This window comes from Notothenia coriiceps, unplaced genomic scaffold (genome assembly GCF_000735185.1).
Source record: "Notothenia coriiceps isolate Sejong01 unplaced genomic scaffold, NC01 NC01_scaffold00036549, whole genome shotgun sequence".
NCBI classification, from domain to species: Eukaryota; Metazoa; Chordata; class Actinopteri; order Perciformes; family Nototheniidae; genus Notothenia; species Notothenia coriiceps.
This window is the reverse complement of record NW_011369250.1, coordinates 262,665-288,503: the sequence shown is the minus strand read 5'-3', so window position 1 is coordinate 288,503 and position 25,839 is coordinate 262,665. Positions and strand designations below refer to the sequence as shown.

At 40.3% G+C, this 25,839-nt stretch overlaps 1 protein-coding gene across 2 annotated transcripts in view; it reads left to right on the top strand.

Annotated features, from left to right (window-relative positions):
• Positions 1–25,630, top strand: part of sema4ba (sema domain, immunoglobulin domain (Ig), transmembrane domain (TM) and short cytoplasmic domain, (semaphorin) 4Ba) — a 43,438-nt gene extending 17,808 nt beyond the window's left edge. For both annotated transcript variants that reach the window (XM_010792750.1, XM_010792749.1), the window contains exons 2-15: positions 4,045–4,450; positions 15,463–15,623; positions 15,804–15,866; positions 16,475–16,573; positions 17,125–17,236; positions 17,462–17,578; positions 17,864–18,021; positions 20,559–20,740; positions 21,138–21,288; positions 21,614–21,824; positions 21,920–22,035; positions 22,431–22,588; positions 22,692–22,783; positions 22,996–25,630. In XM_010792750.1, coding sequence (XP_010791052.1) covers positions 4,333–4,450; positions 15,463–15,623; positions 15,804–15,866; positions 16,475–16,573; positions 17,125–17,236; positions 17,462–17,578; positions 17,864–18,021; positions 20,559–20,740; positions 21,138–21,288; positions 21,614–21,824; positions 21,920–22,035; positions 22,431–22,588; positions 22,692–22,783; positions 22,996–23,768 — 2,511 coding nt within the window. In that variant the 5' untranslated portion in view covers positions 4,045–4,332 and the 3' untranslated portion in view covers positions 23,769–25,630. The remainder of the gene's footprint in view (positions 1–4,044; positions 4,451–15,462; positions 15,624–15,803; positions 15,867–16,474; positions 16,574–17,124; positions 17,237–17,461; positions 17,579–17,863; positions 18,022–20,558; positions 20,741–21,137; positions 21,289–21,613; positions 21,825–21,919; positions 22,036–22,430; positions 22,589–22,691; positions 22,784–22,995) is intronic.
• The last annotated feature ends 209 nt before the right edge of the window (positions 25,631–25,839 follow it).

The window sequence follows — 25,839 nt, the reverse complement described above, 5'->3', positions numbered from 1 at the left end:
TACGTTTATTCGCAAGCCACCTGTAGTTTGGCAGTAAGTCAAATAAGCTATGTAGCAGTTACACCTGAAAGTTACTGGGAAATAATTAGCAACATTTCCTGAGAATGAATCTCTAGGAAATAACTAGTGGTTGTTTTTTAATGTGGAGATGAGTATATACTGAGTTATTCTAACGTACCTTTAGTGGCTGTGATTTGTCACTGTGACGGAAGTGCTGTAATGTCTTACTCATAGATGGGTATATTTAGATCTGGACGAGTTGTTGAGATAAACCTGAGAGGCTGTAGAAACGGTGTCCACACTGTACTCCCACACCACTCACCTAGTGAATCAGTCTCTCTTTGCATATGTGCCGGCGTGCTCCTCCATGTGAGGCCTCTCATAACAGATGATGTCCTCCACGTTGCACATCTGCTCCTTCACCTCCGAGAGCCCTTAAGCAGCGTGGAGGTGTCGAGTCAGGTTGAAGGCCACATCTGGGAGCATGTGACCTGAGTTGTCAGAGGTTGTGTTTGTGTTTGTGTGTGTGTGTACAGGTGGCTTGCTGAGATGACAGGCATGCCAAGAAGTCGTATTTTCTAGTCAACAGGCTGTGCGGGGCATCCAGGGAGCCTTGACCCCTCCTCCTCTAGTCGGATGGCAAATGCTAATGTTGCTGCCACCTGTTACAGCAGCATACGCAGGGATGCTATTTATAATGCCCACACAGTCTTATGAGTAGTGCTGTCAATGGTCAGTCTTTGCCATTCAGTGATATAAATGGAAAGCTGACTGTATACCAGGAGCTGGATTACAGGAAATGACTGATAAAGACTGCTGGGAATTCCCAGTTTGGTTAAATCTAAAACGCATTTCCTCTTTGTTGACATGCTGTACTCTACTGTGAAGAACTGTTACAGTGTTGAAAGATTAATGTTCCAGTACAGGAAATGCTCATTACTTTTAAAGTTTTATGAAGTGAATTTGACTCTGCACCATGTTGAACTGAGTTGAACTAAGTTTCGTTTTGACAGAGTTGCCTATTCATGGGACTTTTATTCTTATAAGTTATAACAACCACATGTGTGATTCAGGTGTTATTTCCCAAGCAGAGTCTCTTACTTCTCTTTTACATTTCTGTTCCCTTCCTTACTTCATGAGCTGTCAAAACTATTGCTGATACTTATATGGATCATGGGCTTGTGAGCAAATCCCATATGTCAAAAAGTGACAACTTTTGTGCCACTTATTTCCTACCCAAAAGCTCAACACTCAGTTTCAAACTTCAGTCTCTACTAGGGAAGTCCTAATTTGTCAGCTACACACACATTTCCTTTCCAGGCTTGATAATCTGGGTAAAGGAAATCCTTATTTGGTACGATTAGTAATACAATCTTCAGTTATTATAACCCATCACTTACAGCAACATGAAGCTTTGTCAGCAATGGTTAGTGCCCGGTAAACTTCTTTGCCATCAATGAATGCTTTCATTATGTGTCAATTGCCTTCAATGATGAATTAGTAGTTTATGCATGGTGTAAAATAGCATTCACTCAGTCTGATCAAAGTACCTGAGTCTTTATTCTGTCCTCCCACCAAACAAAACCTTTTATTAGACCCTCAATTTTTAATGATCTGTTTTAAAAGTTTGATGTGCGCAATGATTATGTCAAACCCATCTGATAAGGCAGATATGTTGCTAGAGGGGATATAGAAAAGAGACTAAGGCTAGATTTAAGAGGAGATCATAGACAGAAGGATGGGAGAGTATCATCCAGAACCAGAGCACACTATCAGGTCTGTGTAGGGAGTGAAAGGGAGGATTCATTTTATGCATCATGCAGGAGAGAGCAGTGAAGTGCAGAGTTGCATATAGATTTCTGAGCTGTCAGAGGGGCCCTTGTTCTCTCACTCATGCTGAGTCGAGCTCTCTCTACGTTCCTAAGATGGATTTGGAATCATGCATGCAGGGCTCTTCTTCAGACTGTCACACAAACCCAGAATTAATGTTACCTTCACGAGTGGTGTATCTCTTTCAATTGTTCCACACAATGGAGGCTAATGATGCGTAAGGCCGCCCTGCTTTTCGATAACATGTTACAGTCCACTGACATGACTTGTCAGCTGCTGGCAGGGGGCATTGACCCAAAGATTTCAGAAGGTGACACATCCCGGAGTTAAATAAGCAGAAGCTCATAACCTCGTCTGCTTTTTGTCATCGCGGTAATTAAGAGCCATCGTCCAGCTGCTGTAGGTGGAACATCTTCAACCCAGACATCCTTGATTATATTTCCTTTTACTAATTTTACTCTAACTTTGCACCCGTGGTACGAGAAGTGATGGATTACGATGTATTAGCTCTATTTTAATTTGTTCAGACTTTAAATCAAACCGTTCGATGAGCCTATTTCAGACAACTTTACTTCGTTCGGGGAAAAATACTCAATTTTGTGCTTTGTTTTATTCATTTTAAACCACCTTTTTGGAACTAAATCCACAGAATAAAGCATGCGTGAATATATCATATTCATGTATTGTGTGTGTCTGTTCTCTTCCTGCTCTTTCAAATGTCATCTTCCCAGCTCAGATTTGAAGATGTCTATGTTTGCAACAAGCGTCAGACTGCTTATTGACTAAGAGTCAGGAGCCCCTTGATAGAAACCAGAAATAGCTTCCCTTGCTATCTGTTGCTATTGATTGCAATAGCTCACATGAAACTGAATCTCCTGCTGGTTGCATTTAATGAGGAGCTCCCTGTGGCAGCTGTAATAGAGCGTTTGCAGTTGTAAGTGGCATGTCCGTATTGAATTCCCTTTCATGCCTCACTACGTCCAGTTAATCAGCGTTATTGGTATGATGGTTGTCTTGTGGCTTTGTTCTCAGGTTTTCTTAAGAGTTGTTGTAGACATTGTGGATAAGGGTTTTCTAGTGAAAGTGGCAAAGACAGTAAAACATATTTAATTGTGGTGATCTGTATTGATTTATAGAGGGTACAGTAAAACTATGTAAATATTTAACCAATATGGCTTTCGAAACTTATCTCCATAAATTCCTCGCTGAACTACGAGCAGGCAGAACTAAAACCCTCTGACCTGTAGGAATCAAAACACTTAAAGTATCTGTGAGTACAATGAACAAACACAATCTCACCATTAAGTCATGTCAACCAAAGTTCAACTAAGGAGAACTGTGGGCGAGAAACTCTAAACTGTAATTCCTGTAATATGAGTTTACAGGGGTGTCACCCCTTTTCATTGTTTTGCAAGCTTTAACAAAGATTTATCAATAAATCTCTCCCTCCTGTTCTCTCCTGTGCATTGCACAATAGAGCAGGTCCGAGCAGTTCAGATATAGAGATCTGGGAGTGTTAGGTTGTTTGTGAATAGCTGACACTATTAAATGAACCTGACCTGAGCATTGTGCTCAAACACGTCATCTATCAAGGCTCTTTCGTGTAGTATTCTGTTAATGATCACCACACTGATAACACTATAATCCTCTGAACAGAAACAAAAGCAAAACCTCAGATCAGTGTGCTCAGGGGTCAGCTTTAGCCAAATACATGGAGAAAGTACATATCTTGTCCTTTAACACATTTTCAAATGAAATGTTGCATGATTGTTTTGTAGCCTTAATGTTTTTGTTGTCAAGATAGAGACTTTGCCCTGTGTCAATGGCATGTTCTTAAAGAAGTGCTTGTATCATTGAATCACAGCTGTTATTGTACAGGCTGGTGTGTAAAATACACTGATTATAGGTAACCAACGATCAACTAACAATAATTGTAATTATTGATCTACAATCATGTTTTTTTTTTATGGAATCTGATTTTTTTTTAAAAACCCCACAATATAGTTACCTCATTTCTCAAAAGCGACATCTTAAATCGTTTTTGTATGGTTGTTCAAAGTTGCTAATGCATATGACAGAGAAAATCAGCAAAATAAACCAAAGTCTTAATAACTGTTAAATCACATTATCCACCTGCCTTCCAGGCCAATACAAAACCCCAGCAATGTGCTTATACATGACACTAAATTGAATATTGTTTCTTCTTATTCACAGATCTCAGCTGAGACCCGGCGGTGCTGCGTTTGCATGGAGGCTGATCGGTGGAGACTTTCCGTCTTGTTCTGAGGTCACAGATTGTTTTTATAAACCAGCATCACCTTCTGCAGGCCCAAAAAAGTGCCCCGACTCTACCACAGTGCACAGGCTTTACATTGAAGGAGCTTGGAGCTACAGGAAAAGAGAGAGAGAAAATAAACACAGCTTTTAAAAAGACGCTCTTCATGAATTCCCCAAAAACCTGAAAAGCAAATACTGCAAGTTGGCTGGCGGTCCTGAGGAGGCATGTGGACAATGAGCATGGCTTGGCTCTGTGTCCCAGCCTACACTGTCCTCCTTGTTGGTTGCTTTCATACAGCTGTCACGGAAAGTGATGTCACTCCACGCCTCGCCTTCTCCTACAGTAAGTTTTATTAACTTCTAAACTATAGAATTACAGATTATATTGCAGTAAGGGTGATGTGAGCTTTAATGGTGCCTGGGGGTCCAGTTTAGGCTTTTTAAGATCCTTCCTCATGAACAGTAGCACTTGGCAAACTTGTTTTTTCTTGAGCTCTTTGGTTAAGCTCCAATGAATCAAAACAGGTCAAAGGTAAAACTTGACACAACTCCATAATCTAGGAATTTGTATATCGCACGAACAGTCAAAAGAAACAGCAGCTATTGAGTAGTTATGGATTATAACAAAGTGGACAACACGTTTCCTACTCTAACATCCTGCCTTCAAGACTGATTATGTAATTCCCAGTGGTGTCCCTGTTCATTTAGTCAGTTCAGTGAAACGAATCAATACACTTCATATGTGTCCATTGTAAGAGCTAAAAGGATTTAGGTGAAATGTTGTTTGTCTCCAGCATAATGACTTAAAATCCATGTAAATCCGCACTGTGAATGGCAGCTCCATCGGGGTGGCTCTGTCAAGTACCTACAGGTCAGACATAATTACAAAATGAACAGGCCTATTGTGCCCAGACTTACCGAAGGCAGTGTGACGAGTTGTTTTTTCTTATATATCCTAATCTTTTTTTCTTTTTTTCTTGCAACATTTTTTTACACCCTCCATCTTCCTCCAAAATAAACAAAAAAAATGTGTAAATGTTTCCCCTTCGAAATACGTTGGGGATTATGTTCAATTAGACTTTCGTGCTGGTCTTTTGTGCATCAATATTTTCTGTGCTCTCTTAGACGTAGATGGTGCCATGGCCACTAGTGCCAAGAAATATCATTATCATCATTACTGAAATGATGTACCAATGTCAAGTTGGATTTAAACGTGAATTGTGCTTTGGCATGTCAATAGAATAATGAAACAATATGATGGATTATGAAATCAATGCCGGCTTTCAATGATTAAACTGCGTTTACTGACTCATGTTCAGGCATCATTAGAGTCTTAATGTCAGGGAGGTTTCCGTTGATTGATCTCTCTTACTAATCTATTATAGACATGGATAACATTTTCAGTATGGTGCTAATTTTGAGCCAGGCAAGCTTTCAAGTAGGTCCTCCATCTTTCCTGTCTGAGCCTGTGCATTCCCTCATGTTGGACCTCTATACCAACAGGTAATCTCTCTCACCTGCCAGCCTCAACAAAGCCCACAGCCCGGGCCCTGGTGGAGCGTTTCTCAACAACACACCATAAATCGCTCACTGAAAAGAAGCTTCGCGTTCACACTTCTCCCTGTTTTGATGGAAAGATTTGCTTTTAGGGTGTGTAGCCAATGTTAACACCACCATAAAACGTGCAAAACCCCTTTGTCAGAAGCCTAGTATACTAGACTAACTAGAGGGTATAGATGTGGTATTGATTTAGTATAGCTGAGGCTAAGCAAGGAAGGAGCGAACCATCAGCTTGTTGTAATAGCATTTATGTCGCTGTAACATTAACCACATTGATAAGCTTTGACCTTTCCATGGGGGTGGGGTCATTGAGGAAATAACACAGCTTTAACAACTGAGGTAGTTAGGAGCCAGGGAGTGATTTTATCAGGTAATCTGACCTGGTCTTTACGCGGTTAAGTGCTCATAGTAACTTTGAACGTATTAGCAGTGCTGTAAGATGCAATCTGATCTTTTACTGATGTAAAAGTACGAATACCTCACTTGAAAAAGTGAAAATACTCCACTTCAAGTAAAACTTATTGAAGTATTATCTCCAAAATGCATTTGTATATGTATTTTCCTCATATGTGTGTTAGGTTGCTGTACTGTGAGAACCGGGACATTTCATGAGCTCAAAAAACCTACTTGTGTCTTCAGTTTTGTGACAAAGCATTTCCCAGGTGGTCAAAGATGTTTTTTAAATAGTTTCTTGAGCTTAAGAAGTAGGAACATATTCTCAACCCAAAGCATAAGGGAACACTTCATCCTTCAAAACTGCAACAGAAACCAAAGCTACTTAGCTTTAAGCAAATATTGTGGAAAGAGAAGTACAACATTTCCCTCTGAAATATAGTGGACTCAAAGTATAACGCATGTACAAGTTAGTACAAGTAACTGCAATGTATCCTTAAGTGCAATAAATAAGTACTTTGTTCATTCCACCTCTGCACTAGCTGCCCGTATATTAAATCGGGCAATTATATCTAAAAAGACTGTAGTCCTTGTCAGATTTGATGCTTTAAAGACCATTTCTTAGGTTTCACAATGTGCTTTAAGGCCGATAAAACAAGCTTCATCCTGCTGATGAAGGTAAGCTGGGCCTGGTGATAGAAGATGTCTTTCTGTTTTAAAGGCAGTTCTGCTACACTGCATTTTCCAGCCTCCCTCAGAAGGGCTTTGTCACATTGTGTGTACTGTATCAAAGCAGAATGCAGAGCTGCTGGCCTCAGGGATCTGAACTTTTATACGGCAGAATCCGCCTGGTCTCGTCATGGTTTCTGGTCATCTGTCCTCTCTGGATGCCAGTTAGCTTGACGGTTTCCACGCCTCGGCAGTGTAAGCGGACGGGAGCTGCTTAACTGCTTCTCATCCTGTAAGACTTTTGGTGGAGCGACTTCTCCTCTGCTTCTCTCTTGCTCTCTGTGTCCCCTGGTCCCCGCCTCTGCCTTAATGAAGAGCCTAATCCCACATGAATAATGAATGGGGATTTGTATGTGTTATGGTGTGAACACTTGTCTGGTTCTCATTATGCGCCTATCAGGACGGATCATGGATTCAGGGAGTCGAGTCTGCATCTGCTTTTCTCTCCGCTTTTGTTCCAGTCTTTAATGCAGACCATGTTGAATGGCTTTGTGTGTTGGGACACCGTTTAAAGGCACACCTTTAAGCCGTTTATGTGCAGTGTGTTGATCCGTGTAGCCCTCAGTTAAACATGCCTGGGGACAGTGCTGCTTTAATTTTATTTACGAGTTATATTCAAAGCCATAATAGAAGCAAAGTCTTTTTTTTAAATTAAAAGGCCTTCATGTTCGGACCACACAAAACCACTCTCTAGTCATTCAAAATGACAAGATAACAGCTTTTCAATATTGTAGCCACATAGCTGAACAGCAGTTCTTGACGGTGTGCATGCTTCAACACACTTCACTAGATCACTTGTTAAATTCCTATTAAAGTGGAAAGTCATTGTAGCTGTCACAGATATTATTTGATGACTTGTTTGTTTTTTATTGTTTTGCTCAATTGAACAATATATTTGCAAAAGACAGAGACTTATCCGAATTCAACAGAGCCCAAACAATAACAATGATACAACAATAAGTGAATTATCTACTAATAGTAGAAAACACTTTTTCAACTAAAAATGTAAAGAAAATCTTCTAGATCCACCTTTAACATTTTATTTCTTGCTTTGTAAATTAAATATTAAAGTTAATATATCTTAGTTTTGGATCACAAATCAGTCAAAACTATTTATTAATAATTGGTTTTAAGAAAAATATTTGTAGTTTGTTAGCCAAACGTGGATTGCTTACTGCCAAATGGCTAATAAAAGTATTTCAATAAAAATGTAAAACAGAAAACAAAACCAAACCTACGTTATCCTTCAATTACTCAACCGTTCATTTTGCTACAAAACAGAAATGTAGATTGCATTTTAACAACTGTTTTAAAGATTCCACCTGTGAAAAATTATATTTATATTCAAACATGCAGTAGTAAATTCATCAGGTGAATATTTAACAATGCTGCACCATGTATTTTCTAATACTCAGTAATGGGCTGTTCTGTATCTGGAACCGACTGATCCCCATCTCAGTGATTGTTTTCAATCCATCATGAAATGACAGTTCATTGATCCTGATATTGCAGAAATGTAAGACACCCATCCTGTCTAATCCTCCACGCTTATTTTCAAGGTGTTGCGAGGACACTCCGAGTGTAAATACACACCATGGAGTCGGGTCAGTCAGGTCAGAGTGCTGCTGTACAGACAGAAACATGTTGTGACCTCTTGATGCTCTGCCTTGTTCAGACGAGAGGTTCATGGTGAGTTCCTGATAAACCCACAGCCGCTTTACATTATTGTGGATAATCCGAGGTCAGCTTGTGTTGCTCCCTGACCAAAAGATTGCCCAGTGTCAACCTCCTTCATGGGAAAATGGTCCTTTTAGAGCTGAGGTGCGGCCTCTTTTACAAACCACCAGTTTAATAGATTTGGAGGAAGGTGTTTCAACACTTAATTAGCTTCTATCCCCCTCAATAAATTGCAGCTCCAAATCCTGTTATAGCTCTTCCCTGCTGTGTGGATGCGTAATGCACATACTTCATCTCCACTCTTTACAATTTCCTAGGCATTTACAGTATGTGCACGATTTACAATATGACTTTCCAGCCTCTTGTTTCCTGAAGCTGTGTTAAAAATTGCCACCAATCTCAGCATCAGCATGGTGCAATGGAGACAATATCCTGCTAACAAGATGCAGCCCCGCCAGTTACCAATACAAACAGCAGGCTCACAGCTTGCCTAATGAATCTCCTGTTGAATTGACCCTCATGGCTTGCTGTCTTAATGCTTTCCAGATGCTTCAGTCTCTGTCCTTCAGCTTCCCAGATTTACTCTCCCACACAATTACCCATTCAGCAGCAGCTCTTAATAGCTATAGTTTAAAATGACTTGGGATAATTGAGTGAGCGCTCCGGTGTGGCCTGCTTTCTGTCTTGATGTCACCAGATATCCATGGCGTGGATCTGACGCCCACCCAATGAGATTCATTCACCCTCATTGCAGAGGGTCGTAATCCCTTTTTATGAAAGCAATTGGATTATTAGGGCTCATCTTTTCAATCTCGAAAGTCCTTGAAAAATTATAGATAAAAAAAGAGAAGGTTCCCTGGTGTCAGTTCACTCTGACTGTGCAGGTTCTTCCTTACAGCATTAATATATAATTTCTTTCCTAATACTTTATTGTCTCAAGTTTACTCTAATTTTGAGTTATCCCAGGTCATCTATTAATCCTCACTCTTTTTAATCAACATCACCTCTTCAGGTATTTGTTCAGATGTGTATGGATCATAGGGATACATTTCTGAATGCTGGTGCCATGGAAAGAAATTAGCTATTTGCTTTAATTAAGGAGGAACAGTTTTCTCTAAAGGAATACCCAAAGGCTGTATGGGAATACATTACCCTCAAAATTATAATTTGTATGTTAATTACTCACTCCATGTTACCATCAATTGTAGTGTTTTTCTGCATGCCTTCATGAAAGATACAAAAACATGGTCCTGAAGCGTTTATTTAAAAAATATTACTACTCCCGATGTGATATTGTGAAGTCAGATAAACATTACATAGTGTCGTCTCGATTGCCAGGTTTATTGGTTTAATGAAATAGATGAAGGTGCAGTTTATGCATCAGTTTATGTTCTTCCCTGCCAGCATTCTTCCTATAATCCTATAGGGATGGAAATGTAGGTCATGTTTATGGTCAGACGACTGGAAATGGGGCATCTAACGTCTCTTAAAGATGACACATAATGAGTATAGTACTTGCTCTTGATCTCAATAAAAAGGGGTGGTCATTTATTCCAGGTCATCTACTTCTATTCAGTTATGTGGAGAGTAATCTTCCTCTCCCACAGTACATTTGTTGTGACAGTGTTTTCTTGTAGTTTTGCAGAAAGCAAAAAAAAAACAGGTGCTTTAAATGAGGTATGCAGTTGTCTGAACTCCTAAACATACAGCTGTACAAGCTGATAAACCCCTCTTAAGGGGGGCACTGATTGAATCAGCCTGTTATAGCTGCCCTACAAAAGAAGGCACTTAGATCTCTGTCACCAAAGAACAAATTACTCCACAGTTCCCCTCTAGAGGGGATGTTCCACGCTTTTAATTATCCTTCTACTTTTTTTGGACTCAGACCGATCAGGAAATCAGCTGAAAAAATGTAGAAGGATTCCTTTAAGCCAAATATAATTAATTTCCCCCTCAATAGATTAGCAAGCCAGTCCGGGCGAGTATTCCAATCCATTTAGCAGGATCATTTGCAGAAATTAGTCCAATTACATAATAATGGCAATGATCTCTTATTGCTTACGGCTGCCAGAGGTTGAACCACTTAGTATGCTGTTTGTGTTCACTTCTAAAAAAAGGGTCAAAGGAGTGCTCTGAACCAGACAGAGCTGCCCTCTCTGGATCAGAGGTCTCTAAAAGGGTGAAACATAGAGGTGTAAAGTCCTCCAGCTCTGCCTGCTGGCCCCCTCTTTGTGAGGTGTAAACAGAGGTTCCTTTACCTGCTTAACCTTTGACATGCATTTCAACATCAATCAGGCAGAGACAGCAGAGTGAACAGGAGTTTAGTTTTTCGTTGTCTAAACTAAAGTTACTTACTGCATTATTCACCTGCCTTTGAAAGATTACCTATCCAAAGAACAAAAAGATAGACATCAGTTGTAATTATCTACATGACTATTTTGTTGTTATTTATAATAGTTTATTTGTACGTTGATGTAGATAGTTGCAATTGTATGCACTGATTTTTTATGATGTCCACCTCTGAAAGTTGTTAGAAATCCAGAATAAAATGGAGATGAATAAAATCGTATTTATGGTGTTCAGAGGAATAGAAATTACTCTTGAACAGTACATGATAATAATTTTCCAGAAAATGTACAGATAATCTAGAAACATGACGGACCACTGAGACGTTTGAAGAAGTTCCAGTGAAAAATGTAGACATCAAGGTCTGTTGATTATCAAATGTCTTTGGTTAGTTTAAAGTTAGGCTCCTGTTGAGTTTTTCCAAGTGTAGGGCTAGGGTTATGGAACGACTTTCTATCATTTAAAATGTCCCTCCAAAACAAGTTATGCAATAATAGGTTACTTTAGCCTTGTGGCATCTATTGTCGGAAGTTATCCATTTCTACCTATGTTTTGTCTGTTTATGCTTTTGTAATTTGGGTAATATAACCCTTAAACAATTACTAAAAGGTCTCTTGTGACTACGCAAATAAAGTAGTCTTTTTTCCACAACTAACAAAGTTACATACACATAACTTATATCCTCTATGGTCATAGTGAAAAGACTCATGGCATCCTGAAGCGGTATCTCCCAAACTCTTGAATTCTCCCTTACAAGACAAAAATCAAGATGTACAAGATGGTCTTACAAAGCGAAGATGACCACTGTGTAGTGTTGCTGTGTGTTGCCTCTCCTCAGGAGTTGACCTGATGGTCACTTGGCTGCCCTCCCTGACAGCCTGTCTCTGTGGCTGCAGCAGATACCAGCTGCTCCTCCTCTCTTAAGTGCTTCCTCTGAACCGTCTTGTCTGGTTCCGCTTGTTTCTGAAACACCACAACATTTCTAGGGCTGCATTGTCATGAATTGGCCCCTAAGGAATCAACCTCAGACAGTCAAACAACAATAGCGGGGTTTCTTCAGAGACTGTGGCATTGGTGGAGAGGAGGGTAGAAGAAGTTCACCAAGGATACACTCATTAGGTCGTGATGTTCTATCGTTTACAGTCTGCACGCTGTTCGAACTCTAGCAGTTATTCTATCTGGGGTTTGTGGTCTCGGGACTGTGTTGCTTCCATTGCTTTAAGCTTATGTTGCTGCCTCAGGTATTCAGTGTCTACAAATTCCGTTTCTGAAACATTTCCCAGTGAATCAAGTGTATGTTTGACATATTTTCTTGGTATGTTCCAAGTAACCATACAATGCTGTATTAATTCCATGAATTACCTCGTAGTTGAGTCAAAAGTTAATATTGGTAAAAGTTGAAGGAGCCAGTCAGCCTGTTCTAAACCCATAATGAATTATCATGGTATCTCCAACATGAGTAGGACAGGCTTAGTGAAGGCTTCTTCCTTAATCACATTAGACTGAAGCTATAACATATTGATTAGAGCAGCTTTAAACCACCTGCTACAATTTGTAATTTCAAGCCTGACCAGTTCATTATTTAAGCATACCTTTTTATTGATAGAGAACACAGGCAAATATGTTAAATATACTATTTGACAATAACCTGCTCCTCGGAGGAATAACGCATTGTAAACCAATAAGTATTAATGAGATAAGATTCATGTTTTCCTGAAATTGTGAATGGAAAGCTTTGTGTGGTTGCAAAACTCCTCCTGATCTTAGGCCCCATTTACACAGAAACGCAAACAAACCGAATTCGATATCAAAAAAGTATTCCATTCACACAGAAACGGCTCAATAAACGTGTCCCTTCACACGAGACCGCTCGACCCGCTGGAGAGGCTGTAGTACATATGCTGGGCCTGTAAGTGGCGCTTTACTTCCACCACAAAATACACCAAAAGCAGCGAAGAAGACCCCCCAAGCATGGTTGCCATGGTTGCCTGGTTCCCCATCTGTTTATTCTCAGCGGTGGATTTAGCAACATGTAGTTCATGTAGTTCTCCATGTCCACTTGTTGTTGATGGTTGTGGTAGAGGAGCTGTAGATTTTGCACTAACATCTGTAGCAGAGGTGGGGAGAGGCGGGGCTATGGCTTCATCGTTATCAGGAAAATTATCGTATAGGACGTACACACGGAGCCGTTAGGCCCCCCAGAGAGTTCCGTCCGCAGATCTCTCCACCTTGACCCATTATCGTTTTAGGGGTCCGTTTCCGCGGTTCCGTTATGGCCTCGTGTGAACGAACGGGCTATACGAAAGAGAAAAGTAGCCGATACAACCCGTTTTTTTCCCGTGTAAACAGCACATTAAATGATACTCAATTAGGGGCCTTGTTGTTTTTCTTCATCAGCTGTGGTCGCTAAGTATGAGGGTGGTGATCATCTCCGGAGAACATTTGTGTAGATATCCACCCCTGAGAAAATTCCCCCAAAGCTTTTGTTTTGGTTCAGGCTTTGGTCTGTGTCTCTCTCTCTGTAAATCTCCTTTAAAGTTCTTAAGACTCAGTGGGGAAGGAAAAAGGGGAGGGGGGAGCGCTACCATCTCTCCATTTATCCTGTGATGATGGTGAGAAGGAGCGAGAGTGGGTCCATGTACAGTACCTAGAGCCTCTTGTGGTTTTACAGACTGATTTAACTACACTTTGGCTCTCTGTTGTCAAGGTGATGGACTGCTATTAACATGATGTTTTCCCGAGGGAGAGGAAGTCTCAGCCTCCTGTTCCTCCCTGTTGAGGTTACACCAGGTCACACGTACTACAGGGTACAGACCACATGATGTGCTTATTACCAGGTCCGTTTAATGACACCTTACTCTATCTGGACTAGTTTTATGCCGGGAAGTGCCATAATTGAAGTTACCACCAGCATGGTTGTTGTAATCCAGTGTGAATCTGCCAAGCCTGAGGATCTTTTGAGTCTTTAAAAGTGAATATTCTTCTTACGAAAGTCAAACTTACTTTGACTTTATGCAATAATGTGATATGTTTTTGTTGACTTGCAGTTTGGAAGAACCGCGAGTTTTATGTATATTTAGTTTTATGAGGGGCTTTACAAAAAATGATTTGGGGGAAGTTGGAAACAGGAGAGGGTAGTGTGTGTTTTTCTTTTTGCTGAAGGTAAGCTGGTTCTGATTTTGTTTGGAAAAGCAAGTAAGGGATTTTTCTTTTATTATTTTTTTTATGCTAGGCTCTATTGTTCCAATAAGATATTGTGGTATAAATCTTCTTTCTACTATCATAAATTATGTGTACTTTCATTATATGAAATATGATACAATTAAAAGAGTTGAGCAGTCTTTTCAAAATATTTGGGAGGGGATTGTTGTTTTTTATTCCAACCCAGGGCAGGTGTCAAGAAAATATTATGATCTCTGGAGAAAGCCTTGCGCTCTTTTTTTTTCTTTAATAAAATGTAAACAAATTGTTCAGCTTGCACCCCATCTCAGTCCTTTGTTTGCCTTCTCTTAGAGCTATGCAGTAAATAATAAATAAAAGACAACGTTCCTCTATAAAAATCTAATCAAATCATTAAAAATAACAAATATTAGCAGAGCTTCCTCAATAACAGTAATGTAGGTCTGTTCTTTTCAAGCTCCTGTTATGGAGCTTCAGTGGCTTTAAGTTTCCATCAGCTTGCTGCTTCTGTTTATGCTGGCACGCAATTAAGGCAAGTTGTTCAGGCTGGGCCAGCAGTGAGAGCCTCAGGCTGCTGCAACTCTGAGATACACATGGGCCTTTAAAGCAGTGATTAGGAGGGTGGATGATTTAACCCTTGGCTGCAGCGTTAATGTGGTCAGAGCAAATCATGTACTTACTGTACTGAAATGTTGGGAGATTTCTTTTCATGTTCTATCCTATTTGTCTCTTTCTAATGAGGAGCTGACAGGAGTTAGAACTTGATGTTGCACACACACACACACACACACACCCACACCCACAGGATCACAGGCATCTGGATTTGATTTTTGGGGTATATTGCATTCTGCATGAGACCCAGATCCTTAGCTGTGTGGTAGCTCGCCTGTTGGAGGTATATTGCTCTCCAAAGCCAAAGTCCAGTAACAGTGTGAGTAATGAAACAAACTGAAATGACCTCAGTGTTTATATTCAACAGAAATTAGGTTTCTGGAGTATCCTTGTTGTTTGGAGGTCTGACAAGTTGGCTGTGCACTTGCAAGATCCTTTATTCAAGTTCAACTGGGACCTTAGTTGTACGTCCATCCCAATGTTCTTGTTTACTGTCAGCTCTGTACTGCGTAATGTCTGATGAAGGCCAGAAAAAGGTGCTGAAAAGGTTTCTGAATAGGTAGATGATGGGAAGACGTTTATTGGGTTTATCTTTATTCCAATCCAAACTCGTCAAACCATTTTATAAACAATAAACCACATAATATGTCTTTGAGCTTTGTAATTTTCAATTTTCATCATTTGTCATATGGTGCTAATGTGTCTAATTAATTCAGAATATCTAAATCATTTGGCGTGCATTACATTTTATGACCACACTCAAAACATCAAAATGTTTATTTTTTGCATTTCCTCTCTGCAAGAACTTATTGTGGGTGATTCATGAACTAAGTCTTTTATCTGTCTGTTTTTGTCCAGATGCGAAGGAGAGGACAACCAGAAGCTTTTCCGTTGCGGGAGTATTCAACTATACCTCCATCCTCCTCAGTAAAGAAGACAACACGCTATATGTCGGCGCTCGGGAGATTCTCTTTGCTCTCAACCTCACGGATATCAATGCAGTCAAGCTACATAGAAATGTAAGAGCCAAGCTATTGTAAACTGCAGATTAATATACAGTATTCACAGTATATTGTATCAATATGAATAGAGTTATAATAAGATCCCAGGGGTATGAATATGAATATGGTTATATGAGTATGATTAGATCCCAAAAGTCCATACCTCAGGATGAGTCTCACTGTGCTTCTCTCCCACAGCTCACGTGGAAAACTCCAGAGAGGAAGCGAGACGAGTGCAGTTTCAAAGGCAAAGACCTGCAGGCAAGTGTTGGTGTAAAAGCTCAAGTAGCGTAACTCTGGGCTCTAACTGTATTTACATGACTGCAGGTTCTCAAGTTGATCATTGTTGCAGGGCACTTTGGAAACAGGCTGAGGGCACAGTCCTGGAAATTTCCTGTCAAGTGAAAACTTTCCATTCTACAATGGATTTCTCCCTTCCTTTCAAACAAACTTCCTATATAACCATCTTTCTTTGTTACCTTACTCCACTACCACTTTAATATGCAAACACACGGACCAGAACCTCGTACATTTCTGATGATATATATTTTAAGAGGGAGCACATTATTTATTTAATAAAAGTTTTTGTGGTACCAACACACTAGTTTTTCAAACTTAATTCCTGTACTGTGTTGCAGTCTGCAGATCACTTGTTGTCATGTTTATCTTAATGACTTAATATGTGTCTTTAGACAGGAAATAAGATACATTTTGAATGACAAGATACAAATACAACCTGTTTTGGAGACAGTGCCTAATCAGCTTGGTTTATGGCAGAGAACACAGCCTGATTGTTAAAGTATGTTGTATGCTGTAAAGACAATTACACATTTTTTAATGAAAATGTTCCCAAATCTTTTCCCGAACAGACGGATTGCTTCAACTACATCAAGATCTTACTACAAATGAACAGCACTCATCTGTACGTGTGTGGAACATACGCCTTCAGCCCCACATGTGCTTACATAGTAAGTGTTTGTGTGATCAGTCACTGTTGCAGTGACTCTCTTTGTGCAACTGCTGCATGTGTTGGGGATCTAAAAAGCTGTGTCATTCACAGTTTTTCTAGATGTTGTATTTTTCCACAAAAGTTGATTACCCTGGTGCCTTTGTGGGTTTTTTGTTTATTAAATTCAAGAGCATCTAAACTCTGACGCATGCTGCTTCCTGTCTCTCAGCACACTTAGCAGTCTGGCTGAAGCCCATGCCCAGCTAGACACGGTATAATGTCTGTACATTATTTTATTATCTCCTGTGACGAAGGGAAATATTCAATGCATGTAATCAGATTATATAAGAATGGACCCAGTTTGCAATCCTTTTCTACAAATCTTTCAAAGACTTAGAACTATCCATAACAAACACACAGGCATGGCCTGTGCTTCAACTTTGCCCAAAGCCTGACGGTGCTCCTCCTCACTTCAGGAAGGTGAGGACGGGCAGCGGTCACTGTCAGAGCAGGTTACGGCTCTACTGTTCAACTACTGTAAGAGTCATGTGATGTGTGTCTGCTCCCCAGAACTCTGCAGACTTCTCCCTTGTCACAAGTGATACCGGTGAGATTGTGACAGAAGATGGAAGAAGCCGTTGTCCATTTAACCCTGAATACAAGTCCACTGCCATCATGGCTGGTAGGTCCAAGGATGTTGATAGAATGAGTATTTTTTTTAATGTTTTGCTTTAATTGTTAAATTAACTGAAACCACTGTGAGAACCAGTATTGTAAATAGATACAGGTGCCTAATATGTACAAATTGGGATAAAACCTCTGGATTTCATTACTGTGTGTGACGCAGAAGCCCATTCCCTTGTGGTAACACACTGTGATTATTCTGGTCTTCTTCATTGCGTTGCAGATGGGGAGCTGTATGCCGGAACAGTCAGTAATTTCCAAGGAAATGAACCCATCATTTACAAGAGTCTAAGCCAAGGAACTGCTCTGAAAACAGAAAACTCACTCAACTGGCTTCAAGGTACAATTGGAAGGCAATACTTTTCATTAAATTGTCATTTAATAAAGAAATATATCATTTGATATCATATCTTGTATAAGATAGAAGACATTCTCAAACTGTTCATGCCAGATATGCTGCATGCGAATAGTATTTGACACCATTCGAGATTATACAGATGCAAAGTGTCCTTGTCGCAATTGAATTTTCCATTTAGTATTTTGATGTCAGAGGAAATAAGAACGTCCGTCTCTAGACGCCTGAATTTCATCTACTGTAGTTTGACTTGCGTCATTTTTCTTTCAGACCCGGCCTTTGTTGGCTCTGCCTACATACAGGAGAGCCTGCCCAAGGGCAACCTCGTGGGCGACGACGATAAGATTTACTTCTTCTTCAGTGAAGCAGGAAAGGAGTTTGATTTCTTTGACAACACCATTGTGTCACGCATCGCTCGCGTGTGTAAGGTGAGTGATGCTTGAAGGGAGATAGTCCATCTAAAGGGGCCTTTTCCCCCTTTAGCTATACATCCTGACACCCCTTCACATTACTATAGGGATCTATCTGACCAGGGAGAGGGTTTGTTTGTGTGTTTGTGCATTTCATGTGTTTATAGACAGTACATGCTCCTATACAGAAGCACACAGCAGGATCCTTCTGAAAGCTTCTTACAGCCTGACTATGATGAGTGTAGCTTACAGTCTTTCTCTGCAGTGACGCAGGATCTCTTGTTACAGAAAAACATTCCTCTTGCATGTTTCCCTGTTTGTTCTATTTCTCCAGATCCTCTCCTCCCTCAAATCTTATCACGTTTCAGACAAATATTTGTGCTCAGACAGGACTCTGTAGCCAAGTCGAAATGTCTTTTGGATAACTGTAGCTCAAGATCCATGCACAGAAGTGGATTATCACCTGCTCAAATACTTAAACCCAGGGCTTTTGAGATACAGACCTCACACAGCATTTGTTAACATCGTTGAGGGTCTTCTCATTTCTGTAAACATCATTAACTTTGCAAAACCCGTTCTCCAGATCAGACTGCTGTCTTTCTAATCATGTTTATCGAGGTACAAGAATGACAAATATTCACTGAGACTTTGAGATTTTCTCATAAAAAAACAGAGTCTCTAAAGACCTGTTGTTTTTTTGCAAACTGATAATGTTTTAGTTATTTGTTTTGTACTCCGATGAAGAGATCCAGTATAGTTTTTATATTCATTTATAATAGAAAGCCCAGCCGGGAATCACAGACATGGTTGGGTCGGGACCGCCTAAGGGTTACGTTTCCAAATATTTATGAAATTATACTCTCAGTTTTTCTATACATCCAATTAAAAACGCAGTTATATAAATATTGACTCATGCTTCGTTTTTAGTTAGGAGGTAATTAACATGTTTAATTTTGGGAGTGTGCTTCCTAAAATATTTGAATATAGATAGTGTCAGTTCCTTTAAGTAATACCATACAGGGATTCCTGTTCAAATAAATGGTTGCTTTAAATCCAATCCGTTTCTCCCTAGTCCCTTGTTTGACGTACTGTGTCTACAGCAGTCCGCTCTTTGTTGTTTATTCAGGTGTTTAGTACACAAGTTCCACTTCATAGAGGCTAACTATGGAATGGTAAACCATTTTTTGCTCGGAGCAAACAGAACAAAGCATGTTCTCAGTTAGCCGGATTATAAAGTTCCCAGAAAGAAGCCATTACTGCCTGCCATGTTCATGCGTTTTAAACGGCCTTTTGAACAAGGGATGCTTTTAACAAGGGATTAATAAATGGGATGCATTTAGTTAAATTATTCAGAAGTCAGTTTAAGCACAGAGTGGCATTTACATTATGAAACGAGGTTTCGGCAGAAAGAGAACATACTGTACTGTATGTTTCTAATCATCTGCCTGGCTTACTGCAAAGAGTAATTGCTTCAGAAGCTCAGTATTGGTCATGTTTCATTTCCCCATCCAGCGCTGCCTTTTACTCTGATTAATGTAATACTTAAGTGGAATCAATTGAAGCTTCATGTTAGAAGGTCCTATGTATTTTAGATCATTTCGTATTTCTCTTTGGTCCTCTGCACTTTTTTAAAACTGCTTTTTCTTCCGGCAGCCAACTTTAATCTTGTTACTGTAGATCTAAGCCTGGGAGAAGACGGGAATAATTGTTACTATGAACTGTATGTAAAATAGACAGTATGATTATTATCCTCCTTTTAAATGTCAGGTCTTTTTTGTAAAAATCAGTACAGCCCCTGGTTAGTGTACTTTCCTGAGACCCAAAACTCCTTGTGGAATATACTGCCATACATCACATACTTTAAAACATTGAGGGTAAAAGATGTAGCCAAATGAGTCTGTTTGTCAAGGAGGTCCTATGCAACACATCACTTTGAAGGCTATTGCCAAAGGCATTGCATCAGAGCCATAGTGTTAGTGAAGAAGAATTGACGGGGAGCAAAGCCTCTTTTTTCTTTTTATTTAAAAGCATTTGCCCTCCTCAAAGCCCCAAGTGTTTTTTTTCTTGTTTTCTTGTCAAAGCCAGTTGTGATGATGCATATTGTTTTCATGACCTAAAAGCCTTCTGCCCCCGGGTGTATCTGTGTAACAGGCACAAGTGATTGAGCTCATTATGGTTTTACTACATGAGGTTAACGTTTCCAATTACCTCAATTCAAAGTGCTTCACCTTTGGACACAGCGCTTTTTTTCTGTTTCTGTTTTTAGTCATGGAGAAGGTAGATGACAGAACTATTTTCCTAATATAATATATCATACAATATACTGTATGTTATGGTATGTGAGGTTTCCCGTGCCAACATGCCATACGGTGCACATCATTATTTCATGCCTTTTACAAGCCTGTCACATCCCATCAAATCACAGCTGTGCATCAAACCGTTATTCCTGAAGCATTGTCAACCGCCTCAGCTCAGACAGATGTCAATCTTATATTATTGCACCCTCTACTGCCCACATGTTAAACTGCTCCATCCCTGCGATATCTGTGTTGCAGGGCGACATGGGAGGCGAGAGGGTTCTGCAGAAGAAATGGACGACCTTCCTGAAGGCTCAGCTGCTCTGCTCTCTGCCTGATGATGGGTTCCCCTTCAACATAATCCAAGACATGTTTGTGCTGACACCCAGCCCCGACGACTGGAAGAACACTGTGTTTTATGGAGTCTTCACCTCTCAGTGGTGAGCTACAACTTTCACTGCAACATGTCACAAAATTAATGTTGTTATACTGTCAGATATCTTGAACAAATATGGCACGTGAGGAATAAAATGTGTCTTTATCTGAGGTATACTATAAATGATTAAAACCAAAAGTGCAAATGCAAAATAATAGAGGGGTAACTTTCATAGGAGGTGATGAAATTGTTCTAAATAATTTGTTCTGAACTCTGTCCTGAAGTTCTGTAGAGTATAACAATCATACATACTGCATATTAAAAATGCACATTAACATGTTAACACGTGTCTTGCGTACATACAGAGTTTGCATACACGTATATATAAAGACACAGCTACTGATGCACCCATTGCACAACTTTTAAGTCCAACCTCTAAATCCAATGTGATGTTTTCTCAGGTATAAAGGTGCTTCAGGAAGCTCTGCAGTGTGTGCCTTCACTATGGACCAGGTGGATAAGGCTTTCAACGGGCGATACCGCGAAGTCAACCGAGAGACTCAACAGTGGTACACTTACAATCATCCAGTCCCTGAGCCTCGGCCTGGAGTGGTGAGTAACCACCTGCTGCCCTCTGCTGGAGAAACAGTTAGAAACATCCATGTCAGCTGCATGAACGAGTTTCATACGTGACTGCCTGCTCATCAGCCACGTCCTTGAGTGTTACTGACGATTAAGGCTCAAGCAGATATCTGTTGAGCTTGTTCACCTCTCACCTTATTATTTTCAAATGACTGCCACTTTCATTTCCTGGCAAGCTCATCAGAGTTGATTCAATCAAAAAATGAAACATTGAAGCCCTTGCATTATGTGTCAGACATTGTCCTACAGTATGTGTGTGAATGTTTTTAAATGACTCGTGATTTTTCCTCCACAGTGTATTACAAATGCTGCCAGAGAACAGGGCATCTCGTCGTCGCTGCACATGCCAGACAAGGTGCTGAATTTTGTCAAAGATCATTTCCTGATGGACAGCGTGATCCGAAGTCAGCCTCTCCTGCTGAAACGTAACGTTCGCTACACGCAGATCGCTGTCCATCGAGTCCAGGCAGCCAAAAAGGCATATAATGTGCTCTTCATTGGCACAGGTAATGGTTTCCTGCACACAAACTAACTCATCTACCCTTTTGTAGCATTCTGTGTAATTTGTTGATCTAATTGCAAGCGATTCTGTGTCTTTTAGATGATGGGAGGATTCACAAAGCCATTAATGTCAAAAACAAGATGCACATCATTGAGGAGATGACGCTCTTCCTTGATTCCCAACCAGTGCAACACATAGAGCTGGACACTGAAAAGGTATAGTGGAGTGATGAGAGAAGAATAAATAAGACCGGTTTGTTCCACATAGCTTTCTCACTGTGTGAACTGAAAACATGCTCTGGAAATGCATTTATTGGCTGTTTAAATATTCCATTTGTCACTAAGAGTCACAGCCTAAAGAAGACCTCATGCTCAGCTAATTACATGCATGTCTCTCAGGGGATCTGCAAACAGCTAATTGTGAACTTCTTGAATCATGACTTGTCTTTGTTTCTGTGCTTGGATTAGTACATTAAAGCAAATAAATAACTTTTACGTTGTTGTTGTTGTTGTTAAGAAAAGTGCAACTATTAAACAAGGAAGAGTCTGGATGAAATTAGTAACCCACCTGTATTTGGGGACTTCCCTGCTTTGTCATCTCTTCTCCACAGGGTCAGCTTTATGTTTCTTCTTTCTCTGAACTGGTGGAGGTCCCAGTAGCTAACTGCACTAATTATCAGAGTTGTGGGGAGTGCATCCTCTCCAGGGATCCTTACTGTGCCTGGAACGGGAAGCAGTGTGTAGATGTTAGACAGGCTCCACCAAGCAGGTATGCATCCCCTCTGCACAATAATCTGACAAACACTTTTATTCATTTAAGACAATCTATTTCTTCTTGGATGGTTTCTCATTAAAAAATATATGTGTTTTAGTGCCTGGCAGCAGGATGTAGACGATGCAGATACATCAGCTATTTGCGACAAGGCATCGCCAAGCCCAAGGTTTGCTAAACCTCCACCTTCAAGTAAGTGAACTCCTTTTCTCTCTGTCAAAGATTTACAGAGCAGCAACTGTGCACTGGATTTTTTCTGTTATGCCTTTCAATTTAAGTCGTGATTACAAATGTGTTCATTGCGTCAAACACTTATTATTCTGAATCCTGCTCAAGATAAGGCGGCACAGCTTATTACATGCCATGTCTGACTCTATCTAAGTCTCTGCTTTGCCTTCCCACAGAAATGTCTTCATGCCAGGTGATCATTATCCCAGCCAACACGTTCAAAGTACTCCCTTGCAAGCTGCGCTCTAATTTGGCTGAAAGGAAGTGGGAGTTCAGTGAGGGCTCAGGTCACTTCCATTACCCCAGCCCAGAGGGGGGGCTGGTAGTGGTAGCTCAGGCTGACAAGCAGGAAACCTACGAGTGCTGGTCAGTGGAGGAAGGCTTCAGACAGCTGCTGGCAAACTACTGTGTGAGGGGCGAGGCCAAGCTGGAGAGCACCACCCTGAGAGGCCACTCACGTACGCCCCAGGTCTCACAGGAGGAGTTTATCATCCTGCCAGGACAGGCCCGCTCCCCGCAGATCAACACCAAGACCTACTGGAATGAGTTGATAGTAGTGTGTGCCCTCCTGGCCTTCTCCCTGGTGGTCTTCTCTCTGTTTGTCGTCTACAGGAACCGCGACCACATGAAGTCCATACTCAAGGAGGGAGAGTGCCCTAACTTGCAGCAGAAGAAGCCCAGGATAGTGGGGAAACCGGCGGAGAACTTGCCGCTAAACGGAAACGCAGTCACACCGTCAGCGTCAGATCACAAGGGCTACCAGACCCTCAATGACAACTACATCTGCGGCACTCCTCCGCACGAGTGCTCGTCGCCCGACAACAGCAAGAGCTTCTCAGAGTCCGAGAAGAGGCTTCTGAACTTGAAAGAAAGCCGAGTAGAGATTTCTCCAACTTGCCCACGACCACGAGTCAGACTGGGCTCTGAGATTAAAGACTCTATAGTGTGAGGCGGGCTTCATGATGTGCGGAGAGACTCATTTTAAACCTTAAGGAAAAGAGTGCACTTGCTGAGAGAGACACAACCCTGTACGAGGGAAAACTGAGGTTCATCGGACTCTTCGTGGAGAGACTTTTCATTACACAGATTTTGCACTTTTCTTTTTCGTTCTGTCCCTGTGGTCCACGTTCATTTGATTTTCCTGTCACTCCCCCTATTGAAGTGCATTTGAAGCACACTGAAGAAGTACTATTTTTGCCTTTAGGATTTTGACGCTTTCACAAACAGCTCACAGGAATGTAATAAGCATGGGGGAGGCGTCACAAGTATAATTCAGATTAGATTTCATAGCATCGCCACAGTCCGTCCAGATTATCTACCGGTAATGCTTTGAAGGTACAGAGATATTCAGAAATGTTCCCACTAACAAACAGCTAACAGTTTTTGCTGTTATATTTTCATTCTCATTTGGTAAAAGCCTACCCTTTGCAGAGGCTATGCACTATGTACTGTACCGTAGCAAGGTAAACACACACCAGAGTATACACCAACTATACAGTAGCAGGCAAGAAAAAAAGATAAAGAAGTCAGTGTGCATTCACAGAAGTATACTCCTTGTTTAAGGCTTGAATATAACAGAAAGTGAGAAAACATTAAAAGAGAGTTGTACTAATAGACTGAAAAGTTTGATAAAAAAAGCACCCATTTTATATGAAACTGAAAGAAAACACAAACAAGGAATCACCTCATAGAAATATTGTAGAAACTCTTACCACCTCAATCACTTCACACCAAAAACATTAATATTATATAGTCATAAATAAAGACACATTATGCTCTTATTGTAAAGTATTGTATTATTAGTGGATACAAATATTTCTCTGTGGAAGCTTGACTTTCAGCAGGGGGTTCTTTCACCAAATGTGAAAAAGGGAAAAATCTCATTCCAGGTATTTTCATGCTGTTCATGAGATAGGCAGTCTATGCAAACGAAATAATGTGAAGTGAGGGAAACACCAAGAACACCTCACCTCGACACTGAGTAAGCACAAAGGTGTTGCCGCTGTTCATTACTTTAGGATCAGTGGCACTGCAAACACACACACCCACCCAGGCACACACTCACATCATCACACTAAATCTGAGTATGCAAGAGATTTTAGCCATTTTTGTGTATTTTAGTGCGGAAGATTGGTCAAATGTTTTTTATTAGAGAAAGAGAGAACATGTTCATAGACATTCTGTAATATTACAAATATCTATCGCTATTCCTAAAGGGAAATAATAAAGCATATTTAAATATCACAACTATTCATAATCTGATTTAAATAACACACATCTGTATAGCCTCAAATTGATACACATATTCATTTATGGAAGTTAATGAATGGAAAAAATCTCCCTCTGCTTGCTTAAATGGTTTGAAAGACAAACATAAAAGTAATAATTTTCATTTTCACCTAGTAGAATTGTACTTTTTAATTATCTTGATTAGCCATTTTCTTAATCCAAAATAATGAATTATAATCCATATGATCCACCAAATTTGTGAGCTAGATGTCGGAAAAACTTGAAAGCATTTTTATACAATATGATACTTGACTTTGGCTCAAGTGTTGTAATGCGGGCAGCAAAATTAAAATTCCACAAAATGCAGGAAGGCATACTGCTCGAGTCAAAATGCAGAGGATTTGCACATGATGTTGAAAAGCCTTAGTACAATGCAGGTTATGGATTTGATAATAAATCTGAAACGAATAATGCCTTCTGAGACAATAATCAAGAGACGTGCCTCTTGGGATGATAAACTAACCAGGTAGTAGTGCTGTGAGTCAAATGCTACACTGTAGGTGTGACAGGACTGGCCATGATCAGAAAAAAGAGTTAAAACATTGAATACATGTGATTTAATACTGTCATGAGGTTTGTTTGTTTTTTATTTCACAGTGGCTTCAACTTTAGTCAGGGACTACATTTTATTCTAAAACTGTAGCACATGAATAACCACTGGCTGATTTATAAAAATACTGAATTATAGGTAGGTATTAGTATTATGTTACATTTCTTGTAAATGGCACTGC